The sequence below is a fragment of the Dromaius novaehollandiae genome, chromosome 20 (assembly GCF_036370855.1).
Source record: "Dromaius novaehollandiae isolate bDroNov1 chromosome 20, bDroNov1.hap1, whole genome shotgun sequence".
NCBI lineage: Eukaryota > Metazoa > Chordata > Aves > Casuariiformes > Dromaiidae > Dromaius > Dromaius novaehollandiae.
This window is the reverse complement of record NC_088117.1, coordinates 10309212-10337043: the sequence shown is the minus strand read 5'-3', so window position 1 is coordinate 10337043 and position 27832 is coordinate 10309212. Positions and strand designations below refer to the sequence as shown.

At 44.5% G+C, this 27832-nt stretch overlaps 2 protein-coding genes and 1 non-coding gene across 4 annotated transcripts in view; 2 read left to right on the top strand and 1 right to left on the bottom strand.

The window, feature by feature from the left end:
* Positions 1-1890: 1890 nt before the first annotated feature.
* LOC112979952 (U6atac minor spliceosomal RNA) lies at positions 1891-2018 on the top strand. Its single transcript, XR_003258300.2, has one exon. It is a non-coding gene; the product is annotated as a U6atac minor spliceosomal RNA (small nuclear RNA).
* A 2613-nt stretch (positions 2019-4631) lies between these two features.
* WDR5 (WD repeat domain 5) lies at positions 4632-18468 on the bottom strand. Of its 2 annotated transcripts, none has more exons than XM_064523844.1 (14): positions 18317-18468; positions 16675-16866; positions 15715-15823; positions 14204-14277; positions 13172-13261; positions 12404-12493; positions 11939-12022; positions 10743-10798; positions 10546-10592; positions 9649-9724; positions 8193-8226; positions 7650-7724; positions 6788-6875; positions 4632-5714 (listed from the first exon to the last, which is right to left on the bottom strand). In XM_064523844.1, the coding sequence occupies exons 2-14, from the start codon at positions 16753-16755 to the stop codon at positions 5614-5616; spliced, it is 1005 nt and encodes a 334-aa protein (XP_064379914.1). In that variant the 5' UTR covers positions 16756-16866; positions 18317-18468; the 3' UTR covers positions 4632-5613. The 2 variants fall into 2 exon arrangements, with proteins under 2 accessions (XP_064379914.1, XP_064379915.1); XM_064523845.1 differs by lacking the exon at positions 18317-18468 and adding an exon at positions 18014-18150.
* Positions 18469-18584: 116 nt separating this feature from the next.
* The window catches only part of BRD3 (bromodomain containing 3), a 56183-nt gene continuing 46935 nt past the window's right edge, over positions 18585-27832 (top strand). The window contains exons 1-2 of the mRNA XM_064523840.1: positions 18585-19736; positions 20725-20860. The gene's annotated coding sequence lies outside the window, so the exon portion shown is untranslated. The remainder of the gene's footprint in view (positions 19737-20724; positions 20861-27832) is intronic.

The following is a 27832-nucleotide window of genomic DNA, read 5'->3' as shown; positions in this document are numbered from 1 at the left end:
TCGCACACAGGGAATTGAAGCTGGGTTCCCGCCTGCTTTTCGTCTCGGCTCTGCTGAAGCGATACAGCAGCTCCGAGCAGCTGGTCTGCGTCCGGGTGCCTGCAAACCTCTGGGCAACCCACCTGGCTCAGCTGCCGCATCCCGGCTCCCGGCAAAGCCGGATCCTCCAAGAGCGGCGTGCGGGCACCTGCTGGTCCTTCCCTCGCAGGGAAGCCGAGCCGGTCATCCCGAAAGAGCCGGTCAATCCGAGCGACAGCACGTGGTTTCCCGAAGGGGGCAGGCAGACGTGCAACGTGTCGCCACGCGTGCCGCGGAAAAGCACTGCACACGGGGACAGAGCCAGGCTGCTCCGGGGGTCCCAGCAGAGCAGGAGGGCTCACATCCTTGCTTCCGTGTCTGCTCCAAGACCAGCAAAACACTGGGAACAGGCAGCAAGAAGCGAGGCTGCAACAACCCTCTGCGGGAACACAGCCCCGGCTCTGAATCAAGGCCTGGCCCAGCCCAGCTCGTGGTGCTGCTCTGAGGTGCTTTTGTTGCAGATTTGCCCAGACTTTGCTTTGTTTTTATCCCCTTTGGACGCAAAAGGCAAAGGCCTTTAAAGGAGAAAAGAAAGAAAAAAAACTAACCTTGCTCTTGGAGCCTGCCACCACTTCCACATCTGGAATCAGTGTACGTTCCTTTTAACTCGTCATTAGCTCTGATGCAATTTACTTATCAGCCCGGGCAGGGGGCAGCAGGAATCAGTCAGGAAACAGCATTCCTCCCTTGATTGAGAAAAATTTGATTAACAAATCCCCCAGTACACTCATGTTCTCACTTAAACCTTTGGGATACCCAGAAAGATGGATAAACGCTGCACAGATTAGACGGTTTTGCCCGTAAATCCTGCTTTAGAGCTCATCCCTAACAGGAGACATAACTTATCACATGGCACTAATTTCGCCTCCGCAGTCAAGCTCCCATCGGAATGGGCCGGGGAGAGCCGAGGGGCCCCCTCAGCGTGCCTGCCGCGGGCGCGGGGACCCGGCTCCGGCTCCTCCGCTCCCGAAAGCACTGCAGTCTAACCGGAGAGGCCGGGCACGTGTGCGTGCATGTCCCAGCAGGAAAAAAAAATGCAATAAAACGATAAAATGCAACGAGGCAAGTATTCGCCACTCGCTGCACTTGAGGATGCAGAACCTCCCCAGGGCCTGAACAGCAGGTTGCCTCCCTGCAAAATAGGAATAACCCCTCCTGTGGGCTCCCCTTCCTACCAGCAGCAATGCTTGCAGCTCCAAACGTCCTGTCCCCTAATCCTGATCCCCCTCCCTCGCCTTTCCCCCGCCCCCCGCCCCCTTTTCCACCAGTCAGGCCCGGGGGAGCAGCAAGCAGGCCAAGCCCTGCGGGCCCGCGCCGTAGTCTGTCCCGAGGCGGGACTCGAACTGCTGACATTAGGCCTTAGGAACCACCCTCACCCGGTGCCCGCCATCGCTAGCGAGGCGGAAGGGAGGCAGCAGTACCCCCTCCATGCCACGTCGTATATGAGGGGTGAGCGTGCCCGCTGATTGGCCATGCGTCGATTCGTCGAGGGCGGGCTACGTGGGAGGGCGAGGGGGAGCTCAGCTCCCGCCCCGCGGGAGGGCGCGGGCGAAGCGGCTGCGGCGGCGCGCTCTGATTGGCTGAGGGCGGTGAATACATTAACGGTGTGGCGCAAAGCGCCTCTCTAGCTTCATTTTATGGGGTTTTCGGGGCCCTAAATAGTCGCGTGGGCATTAGAACACAACAAGCATGAGCGGAATTGAATAGTAATAACAAATGGAGATAGAGAAAAACAACGCAGGCCGCTCACCCTATTCTGAAAATCGGAAAACTACCGGAGGTTTAAAAAGCTGTGGGTGCAGGCCATTTTTCGTGTTGTATGAAAGGAGAGAAGGTTAGCACTCCCCTTGATAAGGATGGAAGAGGTCCTAGTGGCCTATACAACACGCATACGGTTAAGGCACTGCCACTTACTTCGTGGCATCTAACCATGTTTTTTTTTTTTTCGGGGGGAGGGGGGTCAGAGCACCACAAACTTCTGCTGTTTTTACCGAGAGGGGCTCCTTTTCCGCCCACAGATTCTCTTTTTTTTCGGGGGGGGAGGGGTCAAAGCACCACAAACTTCTCCTGTTTTTACCGAGAGGGGCTCCTTTTCCGCCCACAGATTCTCTTTTTTTTACCGAGAGGGGCTCCTTTTCCACCCACAGATTCTCTTTTTTCACCCCACTGCACCATGCTTCCAAAGCACGCCCAGCTGGTGGACGGAGGCTTGCTTTGCATTAAGTTTGCAGCATGCTTTGCATTTTGCAGGCTTCCTCCGTGGCACAGGTAGCCAGTGCCTGCCATTCCAGGCATGTTGGAAACAATGGGAAAATGTTTGTTGTAGTTTCATGTCTAACTGTGGTGGGCCAGGCTGGGAAGAGGGGGCAGGGAAGGAACGCCTCCAAATTAGGGCCACAACAAGCAGCTCTGCGTAGCCCACTCCTGGGTCCTACCAGGCCAGCAGGTTGTCTTGTGTCACAGCACCAAAGACAGTTTGATGGAGGGTCATTTTTTTGGATGAAAGGAATGAATATGACTTTGCTGCTCCCATGCTAACCTTGTCATGCCTGCCTGGGCGCAAAGGACAGCACAGGACACAAAAACAAAGGGCTCATGCCAAAGGCCTCCACATAGCTAGCAAAACATGTCATTCCCCAATGTTTAAATCCTACTCCCATTTCCAGTGTTTCTCTTAGGAAACAGCAGTGTGTGCTGCTCCATGGTTCCCGTGAAGCTCAGCTACCAGTTTCCTAATGTCCAGCCAGGGACTTTGCATTGGTGGCCACCAACAGTTTAACAGACAGGCCCACGCCACAGGGAAACCCACCGCGGGAGCCGTGAGACTCACCTCCTCCACACCGGTGCGAGACGCTAATGCCAGCCAGGCCCTGGTCAATCACACCGCACGGCTCTGCCTCCGGCTCTCCCTTCTTCCCCCTCCGGGAAGCGGAACTGCTGTAGAGGTGGCTGAACTGTGTCCCAACAACTGTAATGCATAGAGGAGGAAGAAAATACCTTTTACTGCTTTCCTGGGTTAGTTATTTCTGTAGGGAGGAAAGCACTGTGCAAAGGCAGGAAGCCTTTTATTAAAGAGTCTGGAAGTTAATATAGCACTTTCCTTCTGCAGGTTTCAACATGCTCCAACCACTAACAACCTGCGCTTAGCACAGGCGAAGGGTACAACTCTCCCATTTCACAGGGGCAAACAAGCTCAGCCATCCTACCAGCCTGTTTTCGGTACAAGCATCAGCTACACCACACACACTTCAATTAAGTGATTAGGCAATTCTGACCATCACTGCCATGCCAGTCACTGCAGGCAGGAAGGTGAGGTAGAGTTCTAAGTAGAGCTCACAACTGTAGATCCCAGCATGATTATTTCCAGGTGGTGCAATAAGGACTTAAACACAACCTTCCCAAGGAAAGTTAGGGAAGCAGCTTACTTCAAGGCTGTTCAGTTTGGGGAGAGGGGAGCACAGTGGCCACAGCAGAGAGCTGAAGGCACCAGGAACACTGCTCCGGGGATACTCCCAGCTGACACCAGGGAGACCATCTCCCTTCACCATAGCTCTTCTGCTCGGAGGCGCAGGGCTGGGAGAGCCCTAGCACAGCCGGGGCAAGCAGAGCCACTAACATAAACACAGTTACAGGGGAAGCAGCTCCAGCCCTGTGCTACAAAGTGTTACTGAATCCCCATGGAAGTGCCTGGCTGGTATAACACACCAACTTCTCCACATTTGTAAAACAGCACAGCTACATTTTGTGATTTAAGTTTCACTGGACTGTGAGAGACTCTGAAAAGCTTCACGAAGTTATTTTAAAATAAGTCTGATAATTTCAGCAGTGAGGCTCAGTACATCTAGACACAGTAGCCTTTCCTGGATGTAAATAAAATAAAATAAAATAAAATAAAAATAAATAATTTATTAATAGCCAGTTTAGCATCAGGTCAATGTGAACTCTACTTTTTTAAATAAAAAAAAAAGACAACAAAACTATGCCTCATGGCATACCATTAATGGGCAGCTGTCCTCTTCTCTAAAGGGAAAAGCAAGAAAGCCCCTGAGCAGCTATTAGAGGAGAGGTTTATACTACAATAAATTTTCAGGTACTAGCAAAGGCATGAGGCTGATACCAAAACAATGCATTTTTGCTTCATCAGGAGCAAAATATCCCCTTACAGCAGAACTCTTTATGTGAAGTGAAGCTTGTGCCTGAACACACTTCTTAACTAGTAAAAGCTAAATCCTATGCTGTCATGTAGACAGCCCTGCCCATGCTGTATGCAGAGACAGCAGCAGAATTCCTTTCCCCTTAGCTAAAGGTCTCTGTGAGGGTTTGTACTAATGTTGCCTCAGCTGAGGACACCTTCAGTTTAATCCTCTTACTTTCTTTAAACAAGTTTTGACTGGAGTTATGCTCTTCTCTTCCTTCTTCAGAACAGATCTAAGTGCCAGTCTGTTTCTCCTCCTTTCTCCTTCCTCCTATAGGAGTACTTCCTTTTAAAGGTGTTTTAAAAGAGGCTTCCTGGGACACAGACACTTCACATTAGTACACTCTTACCACAAGCATACACATAAAATCCCACCTTTTTATTATGGCATATGGTACTTGTTTGGATGTGTAAACACCACATGAGTATGACAAAAGGGGAAAGAAATACCAATGCTGAAACAGATACAGAGTCATGCCATTATCAATACAGTTTCATACGATGGATTTTCAAGATACAAAAGTCTGGGTTTTTTCTTTTTACATTGAAATAACTTTACAGTGTTCTGTGAGCTTGCTTTTTATCCAGAGGAGGAAAAAATTAAAATATGCTGAGAACAACTACAAGCAGGAATCATTTTAATGGTTAACAGAAGAACTGTAACTTTGCTCTAGAACAGCATCTATTAAACACACGTAACAAGAGGTAAGCAACTATACAGAAGGTAAGAGGAGATTTCACCACAGAAGTCAAGTCAAGGGCAGGAAGGGGGAAATCTGGAACTGCATGGTTTTATTTGGTCACAAAGTTTGAGCTGAGTGTTTAAAATGAAGCACCCTTAAAGATGCAGCACTCCTATTTAAAACAATACAGAAACGTCCAATAGACTAGAACCTACATTCTGAAAAAAAATAAAAAAAATTAGACATTTTAAAAAAATCCACATATCTCTAGGCTCATGACTTAACTTACTGTTACAAAGCAGACTGGCAGCTCTTCCTTAAGCAGCAACAGTGCCCAGAAGTAATGCCACCATAAAGTACAGTATCTTTGGGGTGTCCAATACAAGGCTGACACTTCTAACACGATGTCAGAATGATCCATTTGTCTGCCAAAAGATTAGGCAAGAGCAGGAGACACTGCATCTTTTTTTTTTCCACCACGCTGCCCGGTTCAAGCAAAGCGCTAAGACGTTTTCTTTGGGCCAAGACTAACAGAAACCACTTTTATCAAATATTCTTCAGGTTTCCTGCCAAACTGGATTTTTTATTCTCATGTGGTTTTTAATATTTTTTTAAAAACAATTTTTCCTGACAGTCTCTAAAGTGATACTGGAACGTTTAACAGTCACTCTTCCACAGTTTAATTGTTTTGTCGTTTTCTAGTGCCGCTGATGCAATGATGTTTTCTGTTGGGTGACAAGCTGTTGAGATTACAACATCTAAGCAAAAAGAAAAGATATACAAATATCATTATTTACAGCAATGATATCTGGTTCATAGCAAGCATTTGATTTCTTAAAGTAAGGGTGTATTGCTGCTACATCTTAAAAGAGCATAGCCAAGGTACCACATCCCTATAGCAGAATTACAAGCATATTATTCATAAATATTTGATGACTTCTGCTTCTCAAGCAGAGGAAACAGTTTACCACAAAAAAGCATGCTGTAAGTGGGCTCCCCAAGTGGAGAGTAATAGCTGGAAAATGTTTGATAGATTACAAAAAGTGAGAACTCTCTAGATATTAGTTCTTGCTTACTTGACAGGCAAAACTCTTGGAATATTACCTCAGACATAGCTAATAAAAAGCCATTTCAATTTTTTATTTCCAACAGCCTATTCAATGCTTAGACAGCATTTAATCTTCAGAGTCTTGCCCTAGCCTAAAGAAAAAAAGATTTACTGCAACTGCCCCAACTTACAGTCTAAATCACTGGTCCTTGAAAGGAATAAGCACGCTTAATTTCACAGCACAATTCCTTCCAGTCACTGCAGTGGGAGTGCTCTCTTTGTGGGATTCAGACTGCACTACCCATCGGGTTACATTTCAATAAACGATCAACTCTGCCTTCAGTACTAGGCATACTTCTGCACCTTTACAAACAGTGGACCACATTAGTCCTTATCAGATGTAATCGTATCTCTACGGAAGTGACACGTTAAAGCTGGAATTTATCCTTCCAAGAGCTGAAGCTTTGGAAGGTACTAATAGGCAATTTAAAGTCACTAGTATCATGAGTCACTTGATTATCTTGATCAATCCTGAACTCAAGGAAATCTCTTTTGTAAGCTGATCTCAAAGTTCTCAGTGAAAAAAATAAACACTTGCAATGCCTGTAAAAAAAACCTTCATAAAAAGGGGAGAACTCCTAGGGTTCAATTACACTTCTAGTGAAAAATTCAAGGAGTCTGACAGTCGACACTAAACATCAATAAGCAATGCTAAAGCTGAGTCCTCATTAGAAGCTGACGTGAGGGATAGTCTCTCAATAAAAGCAAAAGCCTCTTTCACACCTGTGTGCCCTTGTAATTTCTGTACAATCTCTTTTGTCTGAAGGTTCCAAATATAAACCAGGTTGTCTTCTGACCCAGACACAATCCACTGGAAGGGGAGAGAGGAAAAAAAAGTTATTTTAATCTTTCTTCTCAGCTGTATCTAAGTGCTATTATTCCGTAAATGTTTTATTGTTTTCATATTAAGAGGAACTTCCAACATTTTATGACTGATGTTTGATGTGGTTCATTCTCTCTCAGCCTCTACTCAGCACATACAGGCAGTAGAAAGTTTTGTTCCACCCTCTGTATTCTGGAGAAGAAAAATTAAAGGACACTTAGGAGCAAAAGATGCTGAAGTGGTTCTAAGTTAGGATTCAGCCTCTGCAGATTTGTTCTGCCATCTCAACCAAAACATACCAACCTGAGCTCATCATCTCTATGACTAAACAATACATAAGCAGCTGCTCTGCACTCAGGAATGTCCCTTTGCACTGCTGCAGCGCAGGGAGCCTGGCAACGAGACAGCAGGCAAATTTAAAGACACAGGTATCACAGGGTGCTCAGAAGGTAGATGGAGTTTCCCAGCACGACCTTTTCTCCCACTGCACTATGGTATCTCTGAATCAAGACCCTTTAAAGGAGGTTTCCATCCCCAAACTAGTTTCTTGTACAAAATTTTACCATTGCTAGTTCACACAGTAACCATGGCTTCTATTAAATTGAATACTATTCCTTTCCTTCCAACCCAAAACCAATTTTAGATGAAAGGATAGAGATGTTTATGAACCAAACTATAGAGACTTGCATCATCCTTATATTTCCCATGGATAAAAGTAGTAAAAAACACTTATTACTAAAAGCAACTGAAACAAACACTAACCTTTCCACCAGTAACAGAGAAATTTGCAAATATGCAGTACTTCTCATTTTTGTGTCCTGTGTACGTCTTCAGGCACTGAAAGTGAAGAGCCACAAGGTATAAGTACAGCTGGGAATTAGTTCTCTCACTGTCAAGGACAAACTCCCTTGGCAGAGCAGATTAAATATATCTGCATGTGTTTCCCACCCTGCCAACTTATCTAGGGGATGCAGAGGGCATCTCTGCCCTAGAACACTAAACAGTCAGTTGAGGAAAGGAAGAAAAGCCTTAATTTGCCACTTTCCCACAGAGAAAGAGAGCAACAGCAATTTACTGTTCATAATACATTATTCATTAATACAGCTTTATTCAGTGTCTCAGGGCTATGCAAGAGCATAAACTTTTTTTTTCCAAAGGCATGTTTAGTCCTCTTCAATAAAGACACAATAACACTTCTTCATATGGTATTTATAAAATGTTGAAAAAGTTTAAAAAGCATATATGAAATCCAGATTCTGCTATAAACTTAGTTAAGGCTTTGTAGTGAAACAGGATTGTTTTTACCTTTCCTTTGCTGTAGTCCCAAAGTTTAAGAGTGCTAGAAAACAGAAGAAAAAGCTTTTAGTTCTTGGGTTTTTTCCACCTGACAATTTCCTGGTTACAGAAAAGGTACCTCCATATCAGAGTTCCTAATGTCTACATGAGTCACTGTAGCCTGGCTTTGGAATGCAGCTTTATTAACATCACAAGTATCAAGTTTTACTGACATGCCATTCCTATTCTCCTCCACAGTAAAGGAGTGCATTTAAATATTCCCCCACACCTGCAAGTTTCTTTATGAAGAATGACCAGACACCTACAGAAAGGATGGGCACAATGACAGACAAATTACACTGTGAGAGAGGATGAGGTGGTTTGGCAGACATCCCCCAACTCCAGTGCATTCAAAAGACTACAGATTTCATCACAAGTCTTCTTTCATAGGGAGAGAAACCCAACTAGAATCAGAGACGGCCCTGCAAACTGTCCCCTCTTCCTCCAGCTCTTTTAAAATGAAATCCTGCTGAAAGTAGATACAGACCAAAATACAGGCACTGCTCTCATTTTTAAAAAGTCCTGCACAGGGATGCTTCAGGAGACTAAACAATGGACTGAGACATTTTTAGCCAGTTCAAGCATAAACCAGGGCAGAGCAAGCAAATAAACAAGCCACTGAACACAATTTGGACATGGAGTCACTTGTTTCAAGCAAGCACTACACTCTTTCACAAACTAAGCAAGCCTTGCACATGTCTGGATACAGACCATCTGTGCTGATACCTAGGCTACTGAGAGAGCTTACAAAATAGTCCCCTTTCCTCCTCCCCAAGATGCCTAACCTGGGTTTTCTTTGCTTTGCTTTGACTAGTCGAAAAAGGCAGGCAACAGTCTGTGTTATCTTGTATTCAAAGATGCTCACACAGCCAGGACATCAGTCCCATGACCTAAGAAAGGAAGGTCTCTGCAAGCAACAGCATCATTAATGTCTGTGAATGGAGATGACAGACCAACTAATCCCTGCCTAGCAGCTGCATGGAAATCCTCCAGGTGAATCATTCTCAACACAATCAACCCACCTGCACTGCTTTTATGCCTTAAATATAAAGCTATTTATATATTGCAGCCTTTTAAATGTAAAGCTATTTATATATTGCAGCCTTTTATAGAGTAGATTTTAAGTCTCTTGGTGTTACAAGAGAATCACATGATTAATGCGAGGAACTGCTGAGGTTCTGAAAGGTACACAGGAAGGAATGAATGGATGTTGTATTCACTAAGCGGTGCCAAGGCTTTAGGAAACATAAGCCCTGCCTGTGCCATTAGCAAAGCACAACACTTAGCACACTTTACAAGCCTGACAGTACATATGAACTTGTTGTGTAGTGTCATTATTAAGACAGCTAAACAGCAGCAAAATAGTTTTATTTGATACTCATGAACACTTCAAAGCTTGTGGGTTTTACTTTTTTTAAATACCTACTTGTCCAAAGTTGCAGCTAGTATGTATTTGCCATTTGGGGAGAATTTCACAAAAGACACAGGAGGGTTATCATCATCTACAGTGAAAATAAAAGTGGTATTAAACAATGCACAGCTGTATCTTCTCATTGGCAGAGCATCGCTTCTGACAATAATCTGATGTTGATTGTTTCAATGAAACAAAGTTTCAGTTTTGTTGTCCCTTGGTACTTCCAAGAAAAAAAGAGAACAGGTGTAAAGAGGTGATAGTTTTCAGTATTTGAAGGGAAGAATATTAAGCACTTTGCTCAGAAGCATTTAGTTAGCCCTTTGTAACTGAGCTTTTCTTCCTTGCATCAGCACTTACTAAGAGTGTATCTCTACATTTTAAAAGTCATTAGAACACATACCACTGATTTACAGTGCCATATAACTTATCTATATAATGCTTTACAAGAATATTAAGGACTAGTGAACATATGCCCAATAGGTGCTTTCCTTTTACTAGCTATGTTCACAAGATGCCTCATGCTAACATCCACCTGCAATAAAAACACGCAGTCTTGTGCAGTCAAATATTACCTGTTTCCACCTCATCCAGCAGCATAAGCAATTTGTTTTATTAGTTTTGAACTGCTGCACAGCAAGCATTATGTAGCTGAACAGTAGAAAACTTTGCAAAACTCTCATTTATCCTGTAAGTATATTACACAACATTCTAAGCTTAAACAAGTTTCTAGACATGTGGGAGGATAGTTCCTCTTTCTGCAGTAGAGAGGAGGACAGCCTACTAGCAGAATGGCAGGAAGACAGAAAAATAGAGCTTAAGGAAGCCATTGTTCACAGCACTGATGCAGAATATCTAAATTACAACTAAACACCATAAAATGTAGCACAAACAAGAAGTCTTCCTACTTACCAATCAGTGTTTTCAAGCACTGGCCTGATGCTGTATCCCAGATTCGACTATTAAAAACACACATGAGACTCATTACTACTGGTTTTAAAGCCTTTGTTCTGACTTTAATGTCACAAATCTACATTTTTTAAAGGAAAAAGTCTTTTCTAAAAATGCATCAGGCTTGAACCTGCAGCAGACAAGAAATAACCACTTACCAGAGTCCATCATAGCTACTTGACACTATCAGGGACCCATCACGATTAAAATGCACCTGTAATGTTATAGAAGGGAGAAAAAAAAATTATTGATGTTTATAACAACTAAATTTTTGAACCCCACTGAAAGTATTTATCTCCCAACATTGAAACTGCAATTCATATGTATGGAAGCAGAAAGTCAACATGTCATCCAAATGACAGCCACAAGTTTGGATGAGTAACATTATCAAAACAAGACTCTCCCCCCAGTTTGCCTGGCTTAATTATAAAAGGGAATGGAATTTAACTACGGCTGTTTATTCAAGCACCAGGAACTGGAATGCGTACACTTCCTCAGAAGCTAGTAAGAGCACCTTAGCACCAACACGTGAAGATACTCTGTTCAAAGCACTGTCTCCTCTAACAACAGCAAATCAGGGATAGCATCTTATAATTTTAAGGGCACAGAATTTAATCTCGTATGTAGCCACAGATATGCTCTGAGCTCCTCCTTTCAACTACATGTCAAAATACTGCTATTTTAAAAAGTAATTTCTCCTAATGTGCATTTGTAAGTGTGAAATATGTTCTAAACTAAGCAAAACAATCACATGTAACAATAGCCATAGCTTAACACACCTGAGGCTTAAAATTCTTTTAGCATTTCCTTCATTTCAAAAATATTAAGAGAGTTGCATACCTTCTGTTTTTCTTCATTTGAAGAGACATTGTTGTATTCTAAGTTACTTTTATCCATTAAATGAATGAGATTTGAAATGGAGCATACTATGCAATTACCCTACTCTGAACTTTAGTAATAGCTTGAAACAACAAAAAGCAACAGATATAACAGCAGTTCCAGGCTGCTCCGATCGTCAGCTGACCACCAGCCTGTGCCCCAGCATCAGACTGCTGGACCTGGGCATGACTGGCACACTGCTATTCACAGCTCCCCGCGTTAATACCCTAGAGAGAAATCCATGCTGGCTTCCTTACAGTAAACGCTGCTCATTTCATTTTCATTGAGCAACATACTGGCAAACCAACCATAGCCCATCCACTACACTGTGTAAAGGTTTGATAGTAAGAATCAGAGCATGACTGCACTCTTCTACAAACAGAGGTGGAAGAGAAGCTCTGATTTAAAAAAAAAAAAAAAAACCACACACAACCCACAGGCATTTTAGTGTGCCCCTTTATCTGAAGGGACTTACAGCTGAAACGGGGTCAGAATGAGCAGGCAACGTCTTGAGGCACTTCCCTGTTTTCACATCCCATATCCTCACGCTTTCGTCAAACTGGAAATTGAAGAAATGCACAAGGTGATTTAATGATGCACCTATTTGTGGCATTTAAGGTGCTACAGTCTGATGCAAGACTAGATGCAGGGGCTATGTGGATTCCTCCATCCACATTGCAGCTGCATCAGAGACCTAGGACAGAAACAGCGTGCGGGGTAGCACGAACAGATGGAGAATATAGTTCCCTTAGCTCCTCCTCTCCACGCAGGAAATCTGCACCTTCTGAGGATGAGTTAAGGGCCTGACTATGTCCGCAAGCAGAGATAGCGGTGACACTGCACAGTTCATTTGATTACATGTTATGCATGTGGAAGACAGAATTGAGATATAAAGAGTGCACAGCACTCACTTTGCAGAAAGAAAAAAAAAATTACTTACTGATCCAGAAACGATGAGGTTTGACTGAGGGTTGAAGTTGCAGCAGAAAACATAGTTACTGTGCCCTTTCAGTGTCTTTAAGCACTTACCCTGAAATAAGATTTAGCAGAGTTAAATATACAGCATCCTTCCACAGCCATACACGCATTCAGCTAAGCTGCATTAAGGTTAATCACCACACAGCACACAAAGAAACCACCTCCAACTCCAGATTTAGATGGGCAGGGGACAAGTTACAGGCAAATAACAGGAAAGAAAAAAAGAGAACTTTTTTCAGTGATCAAAGTCAAGTTTCAAACCCTTTGGGAAACTTGCAAGAACAAGGCAGTTCAAAATACCCAAGCAAAATTATACAAAGTTATCCCGTTGTTATTGAACCACCAAAGAGGAAGGTGGAGAGAAGTCATACAAGTGAACCATTGACAAGAAGTCACAAAAAAAAGTTTCACCTGAGAGGTTGCTTTCAGAAATGAAGCCTGGGGTTGTATTGCCACCATAAGGCTTAAGTGTTCTCAGAAGATAATCAGAATTCCCATGGTACAGATAGCAATCCCCCTCTCCAAAAGCACACAGCATAACTCACTCATCCTCACAGTCCATTCAACCAGGTGCTCATTATTACCAGGAAACAGCATAGCTATTAAACAAGAGCCAGTGCTTAAAATTCTACCTTCTCTCATCATCATACTTCAAACCTCTCTCTCAGAACAACTTGATTTTAAAATGCCAATACAGGGGGAAAGGAAGAGAAATAGGTCCTGCACTTACCGAACTTACATCCCATATTTTGAGAGTTTTATCATCGGAGGCAGAGACAAGAAGGTTGGAATCTGATGACCAAGCAACATCAGAGATACCCTAAAACAAAGGAAAACAAATCACTTCTGAGCTCCGTTTCCTCACCGACATAGGAAAATGGAAAACAGACTACATATTATATTCACATCTGAAGCTAGAAAGAAAATTCAGTATTAGGAGTTCGGAATTATTTGACTGGATTACTGATCCTTTCACTCTTCTTCAGTTTAATCACACGAATACACTCCAAAAACATCAATGGCTTGTTCACATAGCTACTCTTACTGTGGCCAACCCTTTCTTGGAGTTCATAAACAGCATGTTACATAAACTAATCTGAATAAGTAGTTTCTCTTCATGACGAATGGCTTGCTCTTTATGGTCCAAGTCCCCAAGGGCTGGTGAAGAACTAACTTCCACTAAGGTTTTATTGGTGAGTCTTCATCTTTGCTTATATAAACTTCAGCATGTAAGAAACTCTAGAAAATGAAACTAAAGTGTTCAGGAGTTTGTGTTTTCTTTAGAACTTTGGAGAATGAGTAAATGTTGTGTTTACGTAGGCAAACCCACAAGAAAAATTCAATCGCCTTAAAAGGCAAACCATTCTGCTCAAGATACAAAGGAAAAACAAAACAGGACACAGTATTACTGTTTACCAGGATTTTCACCCAAGAATACATTGCCCCATGTATGATGTTGGTGTTCCTGAAATGCAATGACTGAAGAAAATGGCTAGGCTGTGTGCATGCAGGTACTTCCTTATGGGTCTGCACTTCATCCGTATTTCCAGCCTGTCCAGTTAGCTCCATAATTCCAGTCCCAGGCTATCACACAGGACTGTATAAACAAAAAGGCTCAAAAACAAGACTAAAGAACAAGCTTTCTGCACAAGTCAAACTAACTGTGAACGGAGATTTCTGGATGAAGGAAAAGAAAAAAAGTAAAATAAATTCATTACAAGTGAATTTGTATTCGAACACGTAGTAATTTCTTCATACTTACCAGTTTATGACCAGATATTGTTTTCTCGAACTTGCCGTCATACGCTCCCCAAATTTTAATGAGTTTGTCAGCAGCTGGAAAAGAAAGTGCCAGTTAACAGACTAACAGCACTGACAGATCAAACTGTCTTCCCCAAGCAGAAAGAAATATGTTAACTACTTCCCCGCAAACACTGGGTAGTTTTTCTTCCCCAAGCAGATCTCAGCGCATAAGGCAATATGTAAATGGTAAAGAACAGTTTTGCGCATGTCAAGCTGCAGCAGCTGAGATTACACAAACTGCCTGGAATGTAAAGAGTCTCCAGTCGTTTTAGTTTCTCTGATGACAGCTTCAGTTTCTACTTTTATTTTAGATTGCCAGTGGTAAAAGTAGTACCATTCCATGAGGAATGTTGAAACACTTTTTTCCAAGAACAAAAAAATTACAACCTGAGTTGAACTAATGCCTGCAAAAGCCCAAACACTTTATCTATTACTGCGTTAACTTGCTAACGATGTCAGAGAAAAAGGGTTGATATTTGCCAGATGTGAATGTTGGAAAACTTTGGGGGGGGGGGGGGAATGGAAGAGCAAGAGGAGGGGGAAAGGAAAAGAGACTTTCACGAGGATACTTTAACAAAAAAATTATTTATATGGTGCAGTGGCCTTAGTAAGGCAATCTGCTGTAAAGCCAAAGATCTAAGTCATTGCCACGTCTGGGAGATGTTCTAGTGACCCTCACCATCATATTCAACAATGTTCTTTTAACTGCCCTTCCCTTTCGTATGGATCCTCTCTGGATCACTGATGGTCACAAACAGATTTTCAAAGGAAAGCTGTCAAGCAATGTTTACTACAGAAAAAATTACCAAAATACCAAATACCAAAGCTGACAGGAAGAGAACTTGATCTACCACCTAAGAAAACAAGCACAGAAACACTATTTCGTTAACCTTCTACACATTTCAGTAGGCTTATCAAAGGTTCTGACCCATAAAACACTACAGGCATATTAGACAGAAGCAAGGGCCAGTCCTCCATACCACATCCTACAATCCACTCTAGTAGTACAAAGCTATCTTCAACAATTAACACTGCAGGACTGCCTTCAACAATCTCATTTGTAGTGCTCTACATTCATCTTTTCCCAGAGCTATGTTTTTGCCTGTAGGTCCTGCAAACAAAGTTTAATTTAAAAGCTCAAGCTAGATCTTTGATGATGCAGAAAAGCACAAGGAGTTTCCTTTGTCTTGGAAGCGAATCTTGTATTTGCTTTTGCCTATTGGCTCAGTAAAGGCAGTTGAACAGGTTCAGACTCTCTAACTTAGCAATCCGCAGAAGACCCAAGGTTCAAAGTAACAAAATGAAAAAAAAAACCTGAAAGTAGATTGACAGTTTTGGCATTGGTCCTTTTAAGAAAAGCTATAATGCTACATCTATCCTCCAACTGATCAAGGTAACATTAAAGACGGTCAGGTCTTTAAGGCCCATGTTTGCACATTTTGGACAAAATATTAAGAGAGTAATACTTACAAGAGCTGGCTAGCCACTCTCCGTTAGGACTAAATTTTACTGACGAGACTGCCTTTGTATGTCCTGCTAACGTGAACTTTAGAGCATAGTTTGGTTTTACTGGTGCAGGCTGTAAGAAAAATTTACATGAACACCAAATTTAGTATCTCAATGACAAGTTCTGTATTAGACCAGGTCACTACACAGTATTGGACTGCATGAATATTCACCATAATAGATTCTACTGTTTACATTTTCCCCCTTCCCCAAATTCAGAAAAAAACCTTGGTGCCTGGAACCAGTAGTGCCTCACTGCACATGCACAACAAAAAAAATCATCTTTGGTATGAATTCCATGCAAACCAATAATAAATAGGTGAGAGTAATCCAACAGTCCAACCATAGACTCCTTGACAGATTAAAATAAAACACTTAGTACTGATCTGCATAGTACTATTAAATGTTTGTAGTTCTTTTAAACTTATGAATCAAATCACAGACCAATTCTTCTATATCTCCAAAATCGCAAACTTTCTCCCTTTTCACCATTTGCAAAGTTTTCATGGTTAAACAGTGACAACTCCTTTAAACATCCACAGGCTTCAAAGAATCTGAACAATTACTGCTTCTCCACCCTGCAACTAAGATCGTAAATTAACCAAATCTCCAGTCACCTCCAGGCCTTGCAAGGATACAAGCACCATAGATTTCTAATGCTGAAAGTGACAAAAAGTATTTCCTTTGCATGAACTTCAAAAAAGAAAAATACCCTAGCACAAAAGAGGTTGTACTTCATCTGCTTTTCCCATAAAACCTTTAGCACATTTTCAGCTCTAGACAACAGCAGAAGCAGAAATCCTGAGTTCTTAAGCCATACAGGAATTCAATTTCTTAAAAATCTTTAATTCTAGTTTGCCTTTTGAATATGTAGAGAGTTTCCATGCGTATTTACAAAGATATTGTTCGGAGGCCCACACACACCTTGCTCTGATTGGTTGAGGAGGAAGGAGTAGATTGTGTTTTGGTGGATTCTGCATCTGGCTTCTTTTCTTCTGTTGCCATGGTTCTGAAGCTGGCAAATGAGACTTATGGTGCTTGAAGGGGAGAATGAATGTGCTGCTTCAAAAGACAGCCTTTGCCACAGAGAGGAGAAATCACACTGGAAATGAAAACCTGGAAGAAAAACAAAATATCATTAGCCGTCAAAGGAAGATTGTCAGCAACTAGAAGAATGAGATTAGCATAACTGCGAGTCCCCAGAAAGCAGTGTTAAAAAAAAGAGAAAAGAAAAAAAAAACCACACTACATCTTTTATCCAGAGAACTGAATCCTGCAAACAGACTTAAGGAAACATCACCGACACAGCAACATTTATTTCATGCTGTCAGATCTATTAATGTGCAAGATCAGAAATCCAATCTATGGCCTTTTAATACTTCTTGGACAGCTTTTTTACACTGCCCCATTATAACTAGAAATCATTACAAATAAAGCAGAATAGCTTTTAGGTGTGGCAGGCTTTTTCATATAGCACTCCCCGACATGCCCGTAAGAAGTACTTTAATAGCATAGTCAATACAACGGCTTGCACAGAAGGTGGAAGGACCAGTCCAGGGCCTTTTTTCAGACGCATCAAGACACAGAATACAAAATCATAATACAGAGAAGAAAGTAACAGGCACATCCCACTAGGTTCCTTTCATCTTGTAATTCAAGTATTCCAGTCTCATGTTTCTCCCCTAAATGGTCAGAGCATCAAATCATGCTCTTCTTTTCCTGAGCCTTTCACCTGACTAAGAGCCAGCTTTGTATCAGTCTCAACAGACCTGCTTTTTGTAACAAACCCTGATAAAGTGCTGTGCCAGTACTCCGTAATCAGGGCTGATACTGCGGAGGGAACAATTTCTGCTGCAGCTCAGCTCGGTTTCAGCTTGGAAACAGCATCACCCCGAGCTCAGGCTGCAAGGATTCGTCTGCAAAGTACGGCTGCGATATCCCGCTACTGCTGCCATGCTTTTTTGCTGGTGGCAGCAGATCTGGGAGCAACAGCTCCCAGCCCGGGAGCCCGGCGCCGGCGGCTCGCTGAGCATCGCGCCCCGGGAGGGCTGCAGGAGCGCGGACACGCCGCTGCCGGCGACCACAAGAAATTAAAACTTTCCTAACCCGGACGAGACCCTTCCGCCGGCAGCTCAGGGGCGACTCCGGCGAACGCGCAGCCCCCGGCCGCCGCGCCCCGGCCGCGGGAGGGGCACCGCGGCATCTCCCCGCCCGCCCGGCCGCCGCGCAACCCCCGCCGGGCACGCGGCGCCGACACACCCACCCGGCCGCCCGCGCCCCGCGCCCCGCAGGGGGCAGTTCGCCGCCGGGAGCCCAAACTTTGACGGCGCCGCCAGCCCCGCGGTGGGGGGGGGCGCAGAGGCGCCGCGGCCGCGCGCGAGGCCGCGCCGGGAGCGCGCGCGCCGCTCCCGCCGCCCCGCGAGGGGCGGGAAAGGCGGGGTGGGGGGAGGGGGCGCCGCGCGCTGCCTGAGGGGAGGCGGCGGCGCCGCGCGCGCGGGAGGGTGTGTGGTGGCGGAGGAGGGGGGGGCCGCTTGCGGGGCCCCCCCGCCGCCTCTCGGTGACTTACCGGGGGAGGGGGAAGGGGCGGGGGGACGGCGGCGGCGCCGCCGCCTCCTCCGCGGCGGGGGGCAGCGCGGCCGCGGGAGGGGAGGGGGGGACGCGGCGGCGGCGGCAGCTCCGGAGCCGCCAGGCGGGGGAATGTGGGATGGCGCATGCGCGCTCCGGGCCAAAGGCTGCACAATGCCGCTCTCTCCCGGGAGCGCTACGGCGAGGCCGAAGAGTCAAAAAGCAGCGACGGGGGGGGCGCCGGCAGCGCCTTAAAGGGGCAGGCGCCTGCTTTGCTTTGCCCTTTCCCCCTAGCCCGCCCCTCCGCTCGCCTTTTTCGTCTCTAGGGTTGAACCGCAGAGGCTGGAGAGAAGGAAGGATGTGCTCTGCCCTCCCTCCGCCAAGGAAGAGGCCTGCAAGCTGCAGCCGCAGCTCAGGGCAGCCCTGTGGGGAGCCAGCTTTGAGGGCGCGGGTGGCCCAGGCCTGCGCGGCGCGCGGGCGCCTGTGAGGCGGCCCGGACGGGGTGGCCAAAAAACAGAGGTGCTGCTGGGCTCCGTGGAGAAGGAAGGGTGTGAGAGGCGCTGATAGTCCACCCTCTGCTCGCCCAGGCAAGCGGGACGTACCCCCACATTACCAGGCCCTCGGCCCCCGTCGGATTGGGGCTCCCTCCAGCCCGGCGCGACTCTCCCACACAGAACGGATCGCTTCGGGGGCCGGCGGTCGGGGACGCAGCCCTCTACCTCGGCCTGTGCCCTGCGATGACGCAAAAAAAGTCATTTAGCCTGGCCACAGCAGGGTCGGATGTTTTGGGGTCATACTGGGCAAAACAGCACTGTTGAACGCGTGCTCCAGTACTGCGGATAGGAACTGGTGCAAAAAGGCTGGGTGCTAATTCATAAGGCTGGACGCTAATGCAAAAAATGCATAAAGCTGACGTGGGAGCTTAATACCGCAGTATTTGACTGGGTTTGAGTACATCTGAGCCAGTTCTCGGTGTACAAGAGCCCTGACTCAGAAAAGCATGTAACTTTGATTCATTAAGGCCTAACAACCTACTTAAAGTCAAGCAGCTGTTTAAGCACTTTTCTGGAGAGCACTGTTTTCTTTATTGTTTTTTTTTTTTTTCCTGAACCACAGCTCCAGTCTGCACAGGACGCGGTACGATCTGCTTTCAGTTAAGAGGGAAGAAAATCGAGAGACACGTGTCACTTACTGGCCCTTTAACACAGGAAGATCTTTGGGCTCCAAAAATTCTAGTGGCAGTTGAGAAAAGAAAAAGCCAAAAAAAGCTGCGGTGCGGCAAAGCCAAGGCCCGTCTGCTCCAGCCTGGAAACCCAGAACGGAAGTCTGGAGAATTAACCCAGCCATCCAAACGCAGGGAGGGAGAACACAGAGCTATAGGAGCTGCACCGTCCCCAGAACCGTATTAGGAAACGAATCAAGCTGAGTGTCTGCCAGTCCTTCTTCCAGATGGATTTGGACTAAAGTTTCGCTGTTTGGAGAAAAAAAAAGGGTGGGTGGGGGTGAGGGAAGGCACAGGAGAGTACACAAATCAGCATGATAGTGCTATTTATTTATTCAGCTTTCTTGTGATAGGAATAGGGTGTTTTGTTTCTTTCATGCTGGTTAAAGTTTGTCTGTACTGTGCCACTGCCTGCTTTGGAAGTCTTTGCCTAATATTTTATACATATGTATATGTATTTTATATATATATATATTTATATCCTTATCTATACTGAGTAGTATACCTCTGGAACTCAAAAATCATAACGTCAGTAACATAGTAATGATGATTCTAAACAACCCCTTAGCTTCTGAATCCTGGATTTTTTAAAAACAAATTTGAATGATTATGAGCACTGTTTGGCTAAGTATTTGCACGCGTGCTGGACTGGGTTTTTGACAGCATGGCTCATGCAGAGAAAGGCAGCTCAGCAAGCAAGGGCATTTCGTTGGGACTGAAAAACGTGAGTGACTGCTCAGGGATCCCAAGGACAGCCCATTGTCTTGGGATGAAGCTTAACTTGTTGGTTATGAGTCATCCATGAGGATCCTTCTTGCTCCCCAGGCTGTGCTGCCGCAGCTGTGATCAGCAGGATGTGCTATCTGTCCAAATTGCCTTTCCGTAAAAGAGTGGGGCTTGGCAGGCTGCTCTCTCGCAAAATCTTTCATTCCATTTGGTTCAAAATAGCCTGAACTTGGTGACCTGCCAAGCACACTGGAAAAGACACCTGTCTGAGGGTTTTTTGGAGGGGAGCAGCTTCCCATAATGATGAAAGGGAAAGAAAAGTCTTTCCATAAGTGGCTCAGATTACATGAAAGTGACTGTTTCAGGGCTGCTGGGATCCCTTTGGGTGGCTTTAAGGGTGCTCAGGAACTGAGGTGGGGTCAGGGGTCCTGCTGTTGCTAATGTAATAAATTTTGTCACAGGTTCTACTGAGACCAGAATCAATTCAATCCTGCAGATCTGATCCAAAGGATGTTAATGTTTGTTGAAAACTTCCGTACATGCTGGATCTGATTTTTAGACCCGTCTGCTACAAACAACATGCTTACGTTTGTGACAGTAAGTAATAAGGCACTAAGCTTACAAGCAGTGTTAGTTCATGTTTAGGCTTTGGCACAATTAGCAATCTCAATTAGGATTTTTATTTGCTTGGGCCATTCATACAGCAAACAAGGAAAGCACAGAACAGACTTACCGTGTGTTACAGACTGTTGAAGAAACAGAAGGAACAAGAAATTGTGAAAGAGACCTGCTGCATCTTTTATACTTCTAAAGAGCAACTGATCCCTGACGTGTAGCTGTTTCTGTGTGGTTGCTAAATGCTGCTCTGTTTTTTTCTAAATCCCAGATACATCACATTCATATGTTTCTCCTGGGATTTAAAAACAAACACTGAATGTTTTCCAGGCTGATATGTCTACCTCCCCCACTACAATATGAACCTTGCTTGCATCGGTGCCAACATTTGTTCTTTGAAAACTAGGAAATCTCACCCCAGTGGAAAGTAGGTAGGATTTGATCCATTTTGCCCAGGGAGGGATGTGTACAAACCCTTACCCTAGGCACAAGGGCTTATGGAAGCTGAACTTCTTTCGAAATAAGATCATTGAGTATGGCATGTATAGAGCTCCATCTCAGTAAACTCCAGTTGTGAAGCAGCCTGTGTTTGTGTAAGAGAAGCTAGGACTTCATGCAGGATTAGGGTCCAGCACAGTGCTGTAATGTATCATTCTGTACAGATTCCCCCCAATGCAAGTCATAGCCAAGTTAATGCAAAAAGGCTGCTGACTTGAGAGTCCCAGACTGAATCGCACGTGGTCTGACTGCCAGACATGATGACAGCCTGCCTCTCCCAGCCACTTCAACTGCAGCAGCAGGTTCTCAGCACTTCTGTGAATCGGGAACTTCGTTCTTGGCTGGTGCAAATGGTTGCAATGCCAATGAATGGACGGTTCAATACAATTAGCTCATATCCCTGAGATAGTTTTAACAAAGTCTAAGTATTATTATAGCTCATTGTCATTTAGCAATGGAAAGTTTAGAACTATTATTATTAGGTTAGAGCACCTCTTTACCATTCTCTGCAGTCTTTGTAAGAGGGCAGGGTGAAAAGGAAGAAAATGCACAGGAATCCGTTAGGGATTTGGTCAACTGAAACCTAGCATATTCTCCTATCTGTTAGTTTAAACTGCCAACTCAGTAGCACACATTATTCAAAAGCTTGCTTACCTGTGCAAACCACTGTGTTAACAGCAGGTGCTGCATCTCCACACCACACTGAATGTATAACAAAACCATTTAGACCCAGCTAATTTCCAGATAAACATATTTACTATGGCTAAAGCTACATAGTCATATTGAGTGAGCAGTTTCTCCTCACTTCTCAGATTCCTTTGGCAAGTCTCTTTCTTCTCTCCTGCAATGCTTCAGGCCTTTGCTCTACTTCCTTCCGTACATATAAATATACCTTGATCCACTACATCCCAGCCTGCAGCTCCTCCAACTAACAGTTCTTGCTACATCCTGATAAGAGACACCAAGATCAGGTAGAATATATTGAGTACTCTTCACACCCTTCCTTTTCTTTGCAGGGGAAACTATTCATCTCTGTTTTTCCAGCTTGAGAACTGCCAGTCTGGAAGGATGTTATGAAACTCCATTCCAGACCCTCTGCTGAATATTAGCTGTCTCCAAAACAGCATTTAGATAATAACCAAAGTTCATGGTTCCTTGTACTAGGCAAGCCCATGGCATGACCAATGCCCAAGATTCTCCATGAAATTTGACAAGAAAAACAATGTATTAAAGCACAGAAGAGCCCTATAACTCCAAGACAAAGTAAAAAGCCAAGAAAATTGGTTCTAGAGATGCAGAATTGAACTCCACAATCTTGTTGTCCTCCATTCTAAGCAACCTCTGTCCTCTCCAGCAGGAAAACAATTGTAATATGTTAGGCAGAAAAAGCTTTCTGTAGAAAAAATCAGTAGGATGGGGAGCTTATAGAGCCAGTTCCTGTGTATGTGCTAGAGGACTGGATATCAGAAGTTACTTAAGCATGAGCCAGAGCAGCATGGTGTGCTGGGTCCATGCCAAATGACTCAGCCCTTTGTAGGTAGAAGTCACAAACCCAACAGTTTGGGTTTGCAAAACTTAGTTCATCACCTGCATTGAGTAGAGCAGGAGTGAGTAATGAAGTGCTCAGAGCTGAGCGTGAGGGAGAGGTGGCCCTGAAGCATCTCGGGGGGAAAGATTAAGAGCTGGGAGGTTCTAGCATGACGCAGGCTTTTCCTTAAATACAGAAGTCTTTTAAACCTCCTGGCTGCACCTTCCTCATAAATTCCTGATCTCCAAATGAACCCTTTCAAGGTGAATGATTGCCTGCATTACTGTAAAAGATTCACACTGGTATTCGCCTTGCTATACTATGCTATGCTGGCATAGGCACATCACTTGCTAGAGCCATGTGAAGCATACAGGGTAATTCTTCAATGGAAACCTTTGGAAGGGGGCCCTGTTCGAAACTCCAGACAAGTGAAGCATGAAGAAACCTCTTCCCGGTCTCCTTCATGCAGTAACATTTCTTCCTTCTTATTATTAGCTGGATCACCGTGACATCTAAATGTTCCAGCTCCCAGCAGGACCCCAAAGTGCCAGGCTCTGTACAGCAACAGTGAGAGACAGTTCTTTGCAATTTAAACTGGTAAGATGAAGCGGAAGAGGGAAAGTGTGGTAGAGCAGTTTATTTAATATCACACAGCAGCCTGGTAGCTGAGCTACCAATAAACATGCCTCCCAACATTTGCAAGATTTCTATTTAAATGATATTTTGTCAATTTTTCTTAGGTTTATGAAATAGGGTTTTTTTCAGCAAAAGTTTAGATGAGAAAGTTCAGCAGATGTATGCAGGGACGTACTCAGGTGTATGAGTGCACACACATGTACACACGCACACACACTGCTGATCTTCATTGAAATGTATTCAGATTTCTGTAGGTATTTACAGGTCTTGTACTGCTTTCAGCTAATGGAAGGTCTCTAAGTTCAAGTATCATGGACTGTGCTTCACGGGCAGGAAGATGAATCTTCTTGCCCTTCCTCAGCAGTAGGCAGAAAATTTGGCCTACTCATGATGAAATGCCCAGTGACTCCCCTAATGTCTGAGACATCAGATCTCAGGTGAATACTGGGAGGCAGTAGTTCCCACCATTAGCAACACAGGATCTATCAGGCATCCTTTGTCCCCTGAGCTAAGTATAAAGCCGCTTCATTCAGGGCAAATCTCTCTCTGTGCCTGTGTCCAACACTATCAGTTACAGATGAACACTTGCAAGATCCTTTGGGTCTTGGATAGATCAATTCTTTCCTGCCTTCCTATTGATCCCTATAGTGCTGTGCCTTTGGGGGTTTGTAGACATCCTGGCTCACAGGTTCCCTGTTTGGGGGCTCTGCTCGCCCCTGGCCAGATGAAGAGTGAAAGCTGAACAGACAAAGATCCTATAGGCACTGACACATTCCCAACAGTGTGTAGCCAAGCTGGCCTCACCAGCTGGTATGGCCAAATTCTCCAAACTACAAAATATGAGTCAGAAGAGCTGAGTCCAAGTTCTGACTTTGCCCAAGATTCTTTGCGTCATCATATTCTCTTTCTCAGCTGAAAAACGGGGCTTGTTATATTTCCTTACCTACGAAAGCTGTTAGGAGGATTATTGCATTGTTGTGAATTCCACAGATGAAAGGTACTATAGGAGAACAAACAATAATTATTGTTTCAAACCTCTGCCCTAGCCCTGTCATCCTTACTTTACTGAATAACCCTTACTCAATCGAGGAAACTCTGCTGCTACAGTGAGGAAAATCATGTGAGTGAAGATGAGTCTCTGTTGCAATGATAGTATTTATCCCCTTGTGTTCAACACCCTTCGCTGCCACTGGGATTACCTGAGTCACTCAAATAATAGCAGTCACTTATACACACTCTTAAGCAATCTTCTATTAGGGCACTATTTCATCGCAAGCATGATTGTTACTGAATAAACTCTCTTTTTGTAACGTCTAACATCTAATATAGAGGTGACAGCTGTTGGTAATAGGATCTCCCATGAGTCCCCTGATGTGTGAGGTCTCATGGAGTCCATGGTGGCTGATGGCTGACAAAACAGTCAGAATGACCAAACTTGCCAGCCTTGAGGTGTGTGGAGCTTGCATCAGCCTTTCATGTGCACATAAATGTACAGTGTGCCTAAGGATGTTAAAGCTCATGCCCAGAGATAGAGGACAGAATGTATTGCAGATGCAGTATTCAAACCACTTCAGCAGCTTTCTCTAGTTGTAATCCCTTTGTAATTTCCAAATACAAATACTAACAAACACCTCCCTTGATGGAAGCTATGATTTTGATGGTGAAACAGACACTGAATGGTGAGGTAAAGTGCCAGAAGATTCCAGTTAGGAGCTCTAGCAAAAGTAGCCCCAGGAGATCTGGTGCTTCAGGTTTGTGTTTCCGGCAGTCCCTGACTGCTGTTAAAACTATTGGGTCCTGTCATGCAAGGCACTGAGTGCAGTCAGTTCCCACAAAACTTATCAGCCCCACGCAGAAAAGTACCTCCCTTTTCCATTTCCATCCACCCATGTTTGCAAAAACACTCAAGTCCTACCCTTGGCACTGAAAGCAGAGAAGCAAAAAGTGGCAGTGTTGAACAGCCCTAAAAAACACTCTATTTGTGCACAAATAGGTTGTTTTTATTAAACCTTATGCACAAAACTGCATAAAAGGATGTACATATCAGTGTGCTTTAAGGGTTAAAAGTAGTGCAATGACAAGGAGTAAATAAACTGCAGGTGTTAGTTAACAAGGTACTAATTGGGTAACTAGAGGTACAACTTAAGGGACCACAGAGGCTAATCAGAAGGCTTTGGGTGAATGCAGAATACTCCTCTGAGCTTAGGGAGGAAGAAGTGAACTGCTATTGCTGTAGTCTTGTGTCTTATGAAGCTGGACATTAGGTATCTGAGAGCAAGGGGACTGTTAGATTCTGTGTGCAAAACTTGTACAGCAGCATCAGTTCAGAAACTCATTAATGATTGCATCTATCTTTTCCTTAGTCTGGGTGCTCTTATGTTGGGCTAGGTACTTTGTTTGAATAATGCTGCCTTGATTTCAGCTGTGTCTTTATATAGGGGGCTTATTCAAACCGAGTCATCCTATGCCTCTTTGGCTAATCTATTACCTAAACTTGCTCCCTTACATAAAGAAGGCTTTAAGGATCCCTAGGTTGTGTTTGCTCTCCTGTCCCTTAGAAGGTGCAGCTGACTTCTTCAAGCACAAGTTTGTAGACCTACAGGTAGGTGTGTGATTTGTATGTTCCAGGTTGAAAGCTGATGCCTGTGAAACGTCAGGAGACAGTTTCCCGTGTGATTTGCTTTGTCTGCTCAGCTTGAGGTGTAATGAATGTGACAGTTTGGGATGAAACTATCTCACACCCCCCTGCATGAGATAAGGATGTAACAGGTGTAGTTGGAGACTGCTTTTGGGTAGCAGTTCTGTGGCACCCTCTATTACCAACCTGATGTTGAAATGGTCATTTATTTTGTTTCCTCAATGTTCTTGTAGGATAAGTAAGTGAGGGTATACTTCCTTTTATTGCTAGGGACCGAAGGTGATGAGGTGACTTGCTTACAGCATCTGACTTAATCCTGAGCAAGTGTCTGGTCTGTTTTACACACTTGTGAAGTATGGGGGCTTCACCTCCTGCATGTTAGCTGAGGTCCTGTAGCAAGGAGAACAGCCCTACTGTTATGCTGTCCCTTGCAAGCTCTGTATGTCTCTAACTCAGTACTCCCTACTGTTAGGGTGCCTACTGCGTGCATCTTGTGCGATACGGTTTCAGAGACCTCGAGGAGGCCTGCTCCTTGCAGTGAATCAGGGCTGAAGGGAGGCTCAAACTCCATTTTTTTTTTCTTATTTGTGCATATTCAGTGTGAGGTGACTCTGCCCTGCCACCTGGAAGAGGCTTTACATTCTTGCAGGGACCCTTCTAGGTTCTCTCATCTGCGCCCTGCTGCCTGCGCCTGCCCGTTGTGCTTAGCTCTCCCATTGTGCTCCCTGCGCGTTGCTGGGGTTGCTGAACGCTTTCCGTTATAAGACCACCCTGTTCAGTTGCTTATAGCTCTGCCAAATCTTAAGTTTCAGCTAACTGGGGTTTGTCTCAAGCTGAAATAAAAATACATTTAAAAATTAAACTTTCAGATTATCATTCAGCTGAAAATGAGACTTCTAAGTGAAAAGCATACATTTTTTCCCTTCTAGTGTTTGTAATGAAATACTCAGCTGATTGTTCCCTATCCCCTCCCTTGGAAAGCTTTAGTCTGCCACTTTCTTCCAACTCCCATGCCTAGGAGCAGCAGCAGTTTTCATTTAGGGGCTGTTTGGTTATGCTCATGACTTGGTATCTGTGTATGGCATTCATAAATGTATACCCCGCTGTTTCCATGCGGAGTAAGATGTCCTGGAGCAGGGCAATGGGTTTGGAAGAACTGACCTGATGCTTTTCTGTTCTCAAATGCTTTGATGCCCATGTGCTCTCTCAGAACTGCCTTGGAAATGGAAATACTGGAGAGATGATGGTGAAAGGTGCCCTATGCTCAAAATCTGGTTCTTTCCTACACCTCGGGTATCAGTATACTTAGGCAGGGAAGAGTTCAGATGGCATTTCCAAGGGATTTCCTAGCTTAGTCTGGCAGTGTGGGACATGTGACAACCAGACACAGAGCAGCTTTAACAAACACCAGCAGGCAAGTGTGGCTGCTTCCCTGAAGAAGACCCAGAATATGCCTTTTCCATGTTGCTTCTGTGTTCCCACAGCGGCCATGTACGCCAGGCGTGTAGGAAACTGGCTTTCGGGTACCTGATGAGCCAGTCGAGAGGGGTAAGGATGTGAATGTGTTTCTAGTTCCTAAATTCGCACCAGCTTTGAAGTGAAGAATGCAAAAACACTTTCTGGGTTTTAGTTAAGGCATACGCACAACTTTAGC